Source organism: Aythya marila (genome assembly GCF_965140915.1).
Source record: "Aythya marila genome assembly, contig: HAP1_HAP1_SCAFFOLD_1192, whole genome shotgun sequence".
Classification (NCBI taxonomy): Eukaryota; Metazoa; Chordata; class Aves; order Anseriformes; family Anatidae; genus Aythya; species Aythya marila.
In genome coordinates this window covers 1-10000 of record NW_028136568.1, presented here as the reverse complement: position 1 = coordinate 10000, position 10000 = coordinate 1, and the positions used below count along the sequence as shown (strand labels likewise).

Sequence of the window (10000 nt, the reverse complement as noted above, 5' to 3'; positions counted from 1 at the left end):
GGTGGGGGAGGGGCTCAGCTGCTTCCCCTCCCCCCCCTCCCCCCTCCCCCTCCCCCCCTCGGCCACCTCCAGCTCCGAATCCGAGCCGGGCTCCTCCGCCCCCTCCCCCACCACCCGCCCCTCCCCCACCCCCTCCACCTCCCCCTCCCCCACCCCCGCCCCCCCCCAACAATTTGGGGCCGGGCAGGGGCAAGGGGGGAGGGGCGAGGCAGGCCCGGCCCAGCCCCACGGGAACTCGGCCCCCCCCGGCCCAGGGGGCCCAGCAGCGCCGGCGGCTTGGCGAAGGCGGGGAGACCTGCGGGGGGGGCGTAATCCCGGTTAGAATCCCATTTCCGGGCGTAATAACCCGGGATTATGCCGGTTCCGGGTGAAATCCGGGCTGTAATCCCCATTATAATCCCTTTTCCGGGCGTAATCTCAGGGATTATGCCGATTTCGGGCGAAATCCGGGGTTTAATCCCCCCAATAATCCCGTTTTCGGTCGTAATCCCTGGGATTATGCCGATTCCGGACATAATCCCGGGTGTAATCCCCGTTATAATCCCTTTTCCGGCCGTAATCCCTGGGATTATGCCTATTCCAGACATAACCCGGGGCATAATCCCCATTATAATCCCTTTTCCTGGGCGTAATCCCCCGGATTATGCCGATTCTGGGCATAATCCGGGCTGTAATCCCTTTCTAATTCCATTTTCAGGCATAATCCCGGGGATAATCCCAATTCCCGGCGCAATCCCGGTCTTAATCCCTCCCCCTTTAGCCCCACCCCTCCCTTACTCCCTCCCTTTAGCCCCTCCCTCTCCCTTAAACCCCTCCCCCTTTGGCCCCAACCCTTTAAGCCCCGCCCCTCATGCCCCTCCCCCTTCCATTTAGCCCCGCCCCGTCCCTTAACCCCTCCCCCTTTACCCCCTCCCATTACCCCCACCCCCTCCCTTAACCCCTCCCTTTAGCCCCTCCCTCCCCCTTAAACCCCACCCCCTTAGGCCCCACCCTTTAAGCCCCGCCCCCTTAAGCCCCGCCCCCTTTTAGCCCGCCCACCTGCCCCCAGCAGCGCCTCCAGCCGCATTTTCTCGGGCTCGAAGAGGGGGGGGGGGGGGCGGGGCGGCTCGGGGGGGGCGGGGGGGGCGGGGCGGGGGCTCAGCACCAGCGACGGCAGCGCCTGGGGGGGGGAGGGGGGGGGTCAGGGGGGTGGGGGGGGGGGTTGGGGACCCCCCCCCCATATTCCATAGGGGGGGGAATGGGACCCCCCCCATCCTATATGGGGACATGGGACCCCCCCCCCAATCCCATATAGGGACATAATGGGACCCCCCCACCCTTTATAGGGCTATGAGACCCCCCCCACCCCTCAACCCACTCACCCCCCAAAACCCCAACCCCAAAACCCCCTCAAAACCCCCCCAAAACCCCCAAAAGCCCCCCCCAAAACCCCAAACCCCCAACCCCCCCAAAAAAAAACCCAAAACCCCCCAAAAACCACCAAACCCCCCCAAAACCCCCCAAACCCCCCCAAAACCCACCCCCTCCAACACTATAACCCCCCCCACAACCCCATAACCCCCCCCAAAACCCCCCAAACCCCCCAAAACCCCCAAACCCCCCCAAAAACCCCCAAAACCCCCCAAAACCCCCCAAAACCCCCCCAAATCCCCCCAAACCCCCCCAACCCCCCCCTAAAACCCCCCCAAAATCCCCCAAAGCCCCCCCAAAACCCCCCCAAACCCCCAAAACCCCCCAAGAAAAAAAACAAACCCCCCCCAAATCCCCCCAAAACCCACCCCCTCCGACCCTATAACCCCCCCCACAACCCCATAACCCCCCCCCAAAAATACCTCGGGGCCCAGGGGGGCGCAGTCGGGGCCGGGGGGGGGCGGAAAGGGTCCGGGGGCGAGCAGCAGGGGGGGGGCGATGTCGAGCAGGGGGTAGTTGACCAGCAGCACCTTGCTGAAGTTGAACTTGTAGGTGAAGCGCTTCCCCTTGGTCTTGTGCAGGATGCGCTTGTTGTAGTAGTACCTGGGGGGGGGTTATGGGGTCGGGGGGGGCGGTATGGGGTCGGGTTATGGGGTTAGATTGGGATTATGGGGTCAGGTTATGGGATTATGGGGTCAGGTTATGGGATTATGGGGTCAGGTTATGGGATTAGGGGGTCAGGTTATGGGATTACGGGGTTAGATTGGGGCTATGGGTGGGGGTCTTGTGCAGGATGAGGTTGTTGTAGTAGTACCTGGGGGGGGTTATGGGGTCGGGGGGGGCGGTATGGGGTCGGGTTATGGGGTTAGATTGGGGTTATGGGGTCAGGTTATGGGATTATGGGGTCAGGTTATGGGATTATGGGGTCAGGTTATGGGATTAGGGGGTCAGGTTATGGGATTACGGGGTTAGATTGGGGCTATGGGTGGGGGTCTTGTGCAGGATGAGGTTGTTGTAGTAGTACCTGGGGGGGTTATGGGGTTGGGGGGGGCGGTATGGGGTCGGGTTATGGGGTTAGATTGGGGTTAGGGGGTCAGGTTATGGGATTATGGGGTTAGATTGGGGCTATAGGGTCACATTGGGGCTATGGGTCACGTGCAGGATGAGGTTGTTGTAGTAGTACCTGGGGGGGGGGTTATGGGGCCGGGGGGGGCGGTATGGGGTCGGGTTATAGGGTCACGTTGGGGTTATGGGGTTATATTGGGGTTATGGGGTTATAGGGTCAAGTTATGGGGTTAGATTCAAGTTATGGGGTTGGGTTGGGGCTATGGGTGGGGGTCTTGTGCAGGATGAGGTTGTTGTAGTAGTACCTGGGGGGGTTATGGGGCCACGAGGGGCGTTATGGGGTCATTTTGGGGGTGTGGGGTGGGATTATGGGGTATTGGGGTCGGATTATGGGGTTAGATTGGGGTTATGGGGTTATAGGGTGGGGTTATGGGGTTGTGGGTTGGGGTTATGGGGTTAGATTGGGATTATGGGGTCACATTGGGGCTATCGGTCTTGTGCAGGATGCTCTTGTTGTAGTAGTACCTGGGGGGAGTCATGGGGGAATTATGGGGTGGGGGTTATGGGGTGGGCTTGGGTTGGGGCCTATAGGGTTGGGTTGGGGCCTATGGGGTTGAGTTGGGGCCTATAGGGTTGGGTTGAGGCCTACAGGGTTGGGTTGGGGCCTATAGGGTTGGGTTGGGGCCTATAGGGTTGACTTGAGGCCTATAGGGTTGTGTTAGGGCCTACGGGGTTGAGTTGGGGCCTATAGGGTTGGGGCCTATAGGGTTGAGTTGGGGCCTATAGGGTTGTGTTATGGCCTACGGGGTTGAGTTGGGGCCTATAGGGTTGGGTTGGGGCCTATAGGGTTGACTTGAGGCCTATGGGGTTGGGTTGGGGCCGATGGGTTCGAGTTGGGGCCTATAGGGTTGGGTTGGGGCCTATAGGGTTGACTTGAGGCCTATAGGGTTGGGTTGGGGCCTATAGGGTTGGTTTGGGGCCTATAGGGTTGGTTTGGGGCCTATAAGGTTGAGTTGGAGCCTATAGGGTTAGGTTGGGGCCTATAGGGTTGAGTTGAGGCCTATAGGGTTGAGTTGGGCCTATAGGGTTGGGTTAGGGCCTATAGGGTTGGGTTAGGGCCTATGGGGTTGACTTGAGGCCTATAGGGTTGGGTTGGGGCCTATAGGGTTGACTTGAGGCCTATAGGGTTGGGTTAGAGCCTATAGGGATGGGTTGGGGCCTATAGGGTTGGGGCCTATAGGGTTGGGTTGTGGTCTATAGGGTTAGGTCAGGGCTATGGGCGGAGGTTGAGGCCTGTGGCGTTGGATTAGGCCCAAGGGGTCAGGAGGTGTCTTTGGGGTGAGTTACGGAGTTATAGGGTCAGTTAGGGGATTATGGGGTTAGACTGGGGCTACAGGGCGAGTTCAGGGCCTACAGGGTCAGGTAGGGATCTACTGGGTTAGATGGGGGCCTACAGGGCTAGATGGGGGCCTATGGGGTTAGATGGAGGCCTATAGGGTCAGTAGGTGGTTATGGGGTGAGTTAGGGGTCTATAGGGTGGATTAGGGGTCTATAGGGTGAGTTAGGGGTCTATAGGGTGAGTTACAAGTCTATAGGGTGAGGTAGAGGCCTACAGGGTTAGATAGAGGCCTACTGGGTTAGATTGGGACCTACAGGGTTAGATGGAGGCCTATAGGGTCAGAAAATGGTTATGGGGTGACTTAGAGGTCTATAGGGTGAGTTAGGGGTCTATAGGGTGAGTTAGGGGTCTATAGGGTGACTTAGGGGCCTATGGAATGAGTTAGAGGTCTACAAGGTTAGATAGAGGCCTACTGGGTTAGACGGGGATCTACTGGGTTAGATGGGGGCCTATGGGGTTAGATGGAAACCTATGGGGTCAGTAAGTGGTTGTGGGGTGAATTAGTGTTATAGGGTGACTTAGGGGTCTATAGGGTGAGTTAGGGGGTCTATAGGGTGAGTTAGGGGTCTCTAGGTTGTCTTAGGGGCCTATGGAATGAGTTAGAGGTCTACAAGGTTAGATAGAGGCCTACTGGGTTAGATGGGGATCTACTGGGTTAGATGGGGATCTACTGGGTTAGATAGGCTCCTATAGGGTTGTACTGAAGTCTGTAGGGTCAGTAGGTGGTTATGGGGTGAGTTAGGGGTCTATAGGGTGGGTTAGGGGTCTATAGGTTGAGTTAGGGGCCTATGGAATGAGTTAGAGGTCTACAGTGTTAGATGGGGGCCTACAGGGTTAGATGAGGGCCTACAGGGTTAGATGGGGGCCTATGGGGTTAGATGGAAACCTATGGGGTCAGTAGGTGGTTATGGGGTGAGTTAGGGGTCTACAGGGTGAGTTAAAGGCCTACAGTGTTAGATAGAGGCCTACTGGGTTAGATAGAAATCTACTGGGTTAGATGGAGTCCTATAGGGTTGTACTGAAGTCTGTGGGGCCAGTAGGTGGTTATGGGGTGAGTTAGGAGCCTGTAGGGTGGATATGGGGTCTATAGGGCGAGCTGGGGGTCTATAGGGCGAGCTGGGGGTCTATAGGGTGATTTAGGGGTCTATAGGGCGAGCTGGGGGTCTATAGGGTGAGTTAGGGGTCTATAGGGCGAGCTGGGGTCTATAGGGCGAGCTGGGTGTCTATAGGGCGAGCTGGGTGTCTATAGGGTGATTTAGGTGCCTATAGGGTCGGACTGGGTCTATGGGGCAAACCCATGCCCCATCTCAGCGCTACGGGGCAAGTCATCACCCGCAGTTCCCCCCTCCTCTCCCCAGCACCTCGGGGCACCGGGGGGGGCTACGGGACAACCCCCCAACCCTATGGGGCCGGGCTCGGGACCCCAAAAAACCCCTTCACCCCCTAACCTGAGGGCCCGGCTGAGCTTGTCGTAGTTCATGTGGGGCTTGCACTTGCGCACGCCCCAGAGCCGCGCCACCTCGTCGGGGTCCTTGATGACGAACTCGCCGTAGTCGCCCTGCCAGGCGATGACGTCCCGGTACTGCTCCTGCCGCAGCAGCTCCAGGATGAAGTGCCACAGCTGGATCTGCCGCGAGCCCGGGCTCGACTCCGGCTTGTACGCCCAGTCCGGGAAGGCGAAGCCTGCGGGGAGCGGGGCGGATGTGGGGCAGGGGGGTTGGGGTCCCCATCCCGCTGTATTGGGGTCCCCATTCCATTATGGGGTAGGGGTTGGGGTCTTTATCCTGCTATTGGGGTCCCTGTTCCACCATGGGGCAGGGGTTGGGGTCCCCATCCCGCTGTATTGGGGTCCACATCCTGCTATTGGGGTGCCCATCCTGCTATTGGGGTCCCCATTCCACTATGGGTCAGGGTTTGGGGTCCCCATCCCGCTGTGGGGCAGAATTGGGGTCCCCATTCCATCATGGGGCTGGGGTTGGGGTCCCCATCCTGCTATTGGGGTCCCCATCCTGCTATTGGGGTCCGCGGCCTGCTATTGGGGTCCCCACTCCACTATGGGGCAGGGTTTAGGGTCCCCATCCTGCTATTGGGGTCCCAGTTCCATCATGGGGCAGGGTTTGGGGTCCCCATCCCGCTGTGGGGCAGAATTGGGGTCCCCATCCTGCTATTGGGGTTCCCATCCTGTTATTGGGGTGCCCATTCCACCATGGGGCAGGGGGTTTGGGGGGTTTGGGGGGCAGGGGTTGGGGTCCCCAGCCTGCTATTGGGGTCCCCATTCCACTATGGGGTCCCCATGGGTCAGGATTTGGGGTCCCAACCCCGCTATGGGGCAGACAGGCCCAGCTCCCTGACCCCTCTATGGGGCACGATGTGGGGCCGGACACCCCCAGCTATGGGGCGGCCCCCCAACTCCCCCCCACTATAGGGCTGCCCCCCAAGCCCCCCCTTCTATAGGGCTGCCCCCCCGCTATGGGGCAGCCCCCCAACCTACCTGGGGTCCATAGGGCGGGCAGGGGGGGGGCGAGCAGCAGCTCGGACACGCAGTGACACTCCATGGCGGGGGGGGGGCACACCTAGAGGGGGGGGACACACACGGTGAGGGGGCGTGGCTTGTATGGAAGCCCCGCCCCCTTTAAGCCCCGCCCACATCCTATAGGGGCAGCCCCTATGGGCACTGCTCCTATGGACTGGGGGGGGGGCACGGACCCTATGGGTTCTGGCCCTATAGGCGCCGTATGGGGACGCCGACCCTATAGAGGCTATAGGGACCCTATAGACCCTATATGTGCTATATGGGCACACAGACCCTATAGAGGCTATATGGACCCTATAGAGGCGACCCTATATGATATATGGGCACACGGACCCTATAGAGGCTATAGGGACCCTATAGACCCTATATGTGCTATGTGGGCACACAGACCCTATAGAGGCTATATGGACCCTGTAGACCCTATATGTGCTATATGGGCACACAGACCCTATAGAGGCTATATGGACCCTATAGAGGCGACCCTATATGATATATGGGCACACGGACCCTATAGAGGCTATACGGACCCTATAGACCCTGTATGTGTTATATGGGCACACGGACCCTATAGAGGCGACCCTATATGATATATGGGCACAAAGACCCTATAGAGGCTATAGGGACCCTATAGACCCTGTATGTGCTGTATGAGCACACAGACCCTATGGATTCATCTCCTATATACGTTATATGGGCACACAGACCCTATAGAGGTGACCCTATATGTGCTATATGGGCACATGGACCCTATAGAGGCTATACGGACCCTATAAACCCTATGTGTGCTATATGGGCACACGGACCCTATAGATTCTGCCCCTATAGGCACCATATGGCCACACGGACCCTATAGAGGCTATAGGGACCCTATAGACCCTATATGTGCTATATGGGCACACGGACCCTATAGAGGCGACCCTATATGTGCTATATGGGCACACAGACCCTATAGGTGTGTTAGGGGCACACGGACCCTATGGGTTCTGCCCCTATAGGCACCATATGGGCACACAGACCCTATAGAGGCGACACTATATACATCATATGGGCACACGGACCCTATAGAGGCGACCCCATATACATTATATGGGCACAAGCACCTCGCACGCCCAGCCGGGAACCCACAGCGCTTATACACACCCCCTATAGGCACCCGGCCCTATATAACCCTACCCTATAGGCCCCCAGTGTTACATACACACCCCCTATAGGCACCCGGCCCTATATACACACCCCCTATAGGAATCCAGCCCCATATACCCCTACCCTATAGGCGCCTGACCCTATATAAACACCCCCTATAGGCACCCGGCCCTATACATACACCCCCTATAGGCACCTGACCCTATATACCCCCATCCTATAGGCACCCGGCCCTTCCCACTGCCCCCCAGTCCCCTCCCAGTCCCTCCCAGTTCCCCCCCAGTCCCTCCCAGTCCCTCCCTATCGCCCTCAGTCCCTCCCAGTTGCTCCCAGTCCCTCCCAGCCCCCTCCCATTGCCCCTCAACCCCCTCCCAGTCGCTCCCAGTCCATTTCCAGTGCCCCTCAGTCCCTCTCCAGTTCCCTCCCAGTCCCTCCCAGTCCCCCCCAATCCCCTCCCAGTCCCCCCAGTACCTCTCCGCTCTCTCCCAGTCCCTTCCCATTGCCTCCCAGTCTCTCCCAGTCCCCCCATCCCTCCCAGTCCCTTCCCAGTCTCTCCTAGTCGTTTCCCATTGCCTTCCAGTCCCTTCCCATTGCCTCCCAGTCCCTCCCAGTCCCTTCCCAGTCCCTCCCAGTCCCCCCCAGTCCCTCCCAGTCCCCCCCAGTACCTCTCCACTCTCTCCCAGTCTCTTCCCATTACCTCCCAGTACCCTCCCAGTCCCCCCCAGTACCTCTCCAGTCTCTCCCAGTCCCTTCCCATTGCCTCCCAGTCCCCCCCAACCCCCCCCAACCCCCCCTCCCCTCTCCCCCCCGCCCCCCCCGCCCCCCCCCAGCCCCCCCCAGTCCCCCCCAGTCCCTCCCAGTGCCCCCAGTGCCCCCTCCCCCCCTGCATTATTCATGCCCCCAATTACCGCCGCCCGCTGCTCCATGACCCGCGGCGATGGGAGCGCGGCCCGGCCCCCCCCCGACCCCCCCTCACCCCCACCCCCCCCCCAACCCCCCCCCGGATCGATGCCGGGGATCAATCGGGACGCTTTGATCCGCCGCCCGCGGCGAGGGGGGGGGCGGGGGGGGGGCGGGGGGCGTGCAAGGCTGTGCAATGCTCAGTTGGGTGTGCAATGCTTGGTTCGGGTGTGCAAGGCTGTGCAAGGCTGTGCACGGGCGTGCAAGGTCGTGCAATGCCGTGCAATGCTCAGTATGGGTGTGCAAGGTTATGCAAGGATGTGCAATGCTTGGTTTGGGCGTGCAAAGCTGTGCAATGCTTGGTTTGGGTGTGCAAGGCTGTGCAATGCTCTGTATGGGTGTGCAATGCTTGGTTTGGGCGTGCAATGCTGTGCAAGGCTGTGCAATGCTCAGTATGGGTGTGCAAGGTCGTGCAATGCTGTGCAATGCTTGGTTTGGGTGTGTAATGCTCTGTATGGGTGTGCAATGCTTGGTTTGAGTGTGCAAGGCTGTGCAATGCTGCATGCGAGAGTGCAATGCTGTGCAAGGCTTGGTTTGGGCGTGCAAGGCTGTGCAATGCTCAGTATGGGTGTGCAATGTTTGGTTCGGGTGTGCAAGGCTGTGAAAGGGTCTGTACGAGTGTGCAAGGCTGTGCAACACTTGGTTTGGGCGTGCAATGCTGTGCAAGGCTGTGCAATGCTTGGTTTGGGCGTGCAATGATTGGTTTGAGTGTGCGAGGCTGTGCAATGCTGTGTGCGAGAGTGCAAGGCTGTGCAATGCTTGGTTCAGGTGTGCAAGGCTGTGCAAGGCTGTGCAATGATTGGTTTGGGTGTGCAAGGCTGTGCAATGCTTTGCACAAGCGTGCAATGCCCTGCACAGGTGTGCAACGCTGTGGCCCTATATAGGACAGCCCCTATAGCCCATGTGTAGGACAACCCCTCTACAGGACAGCCCCTATATAGGAGAGCCCCTACAGCCCCTATACAGGACAGCCCCTATAGCCCCTATACAGGACAGTCCCTATACAGGACAGCCCCTATATCCCCTGTATAGAACATCCCCTATACAGAACATCCCCTATAGCCCCCATATAAGACATCCCCTATACAGAACAGCCCCTATAGCCCCTATACAGGACAACCCCGATATAGAACAGCCCCTATAGCCCCTATATAGGACTGCCCCTATACAGGACAGTCCCTATGTAGGACATCCCCTATAGCCCCTATACAGAACAGCCCCTATAACCCCTATATAGAACAGTCCCTATATAGGAGATCCCCTATAGCCCCTATACAGGACATCCCCTATACAGGACAGCCCCTATAACCCCTATATAGAACATTCCCTATACAGGACAGCCCCTATAACCCCAATATAAGACATCCCCTATATAGGAGAGCCCCTATAGCCCCTATATAGGACAACCCCTATACAGGACAGCCCCTATAGCCCCTATATAGGACAACCCCGATATAGGAGAGCCCCTATAGCCCCTATACAGGACAGTC

General features: G+C 58.8%; 1 protein-coding gene across 1 annotated transcript; it reads right to left on the bottom strand.

Annotated features, from left to right (window-relative positions):
• Nucleotides 1-229: 229 nt before the first annotated feature.
• Nucleotides 230-6447, bottom strand: LOC309891739 (ETS domain-containing transcription factor ERF-like; the record flags this gene model as incomplete). Its single annotated transcript, XM_082786071.1, has 5 exons — nucleotides 230-295; nucleotides 1039-1075; nucleotides 1833-2013; nucleotides 5323-5557; nucleotides 6366-6447. Coding segments are annotated over 5 exons (601 nt in total), but the record flags the coding sequence as incomplete, so codon positions are not given.
• Nucleotides 6448-10000: the final 3553 nt, after the last annotated feature.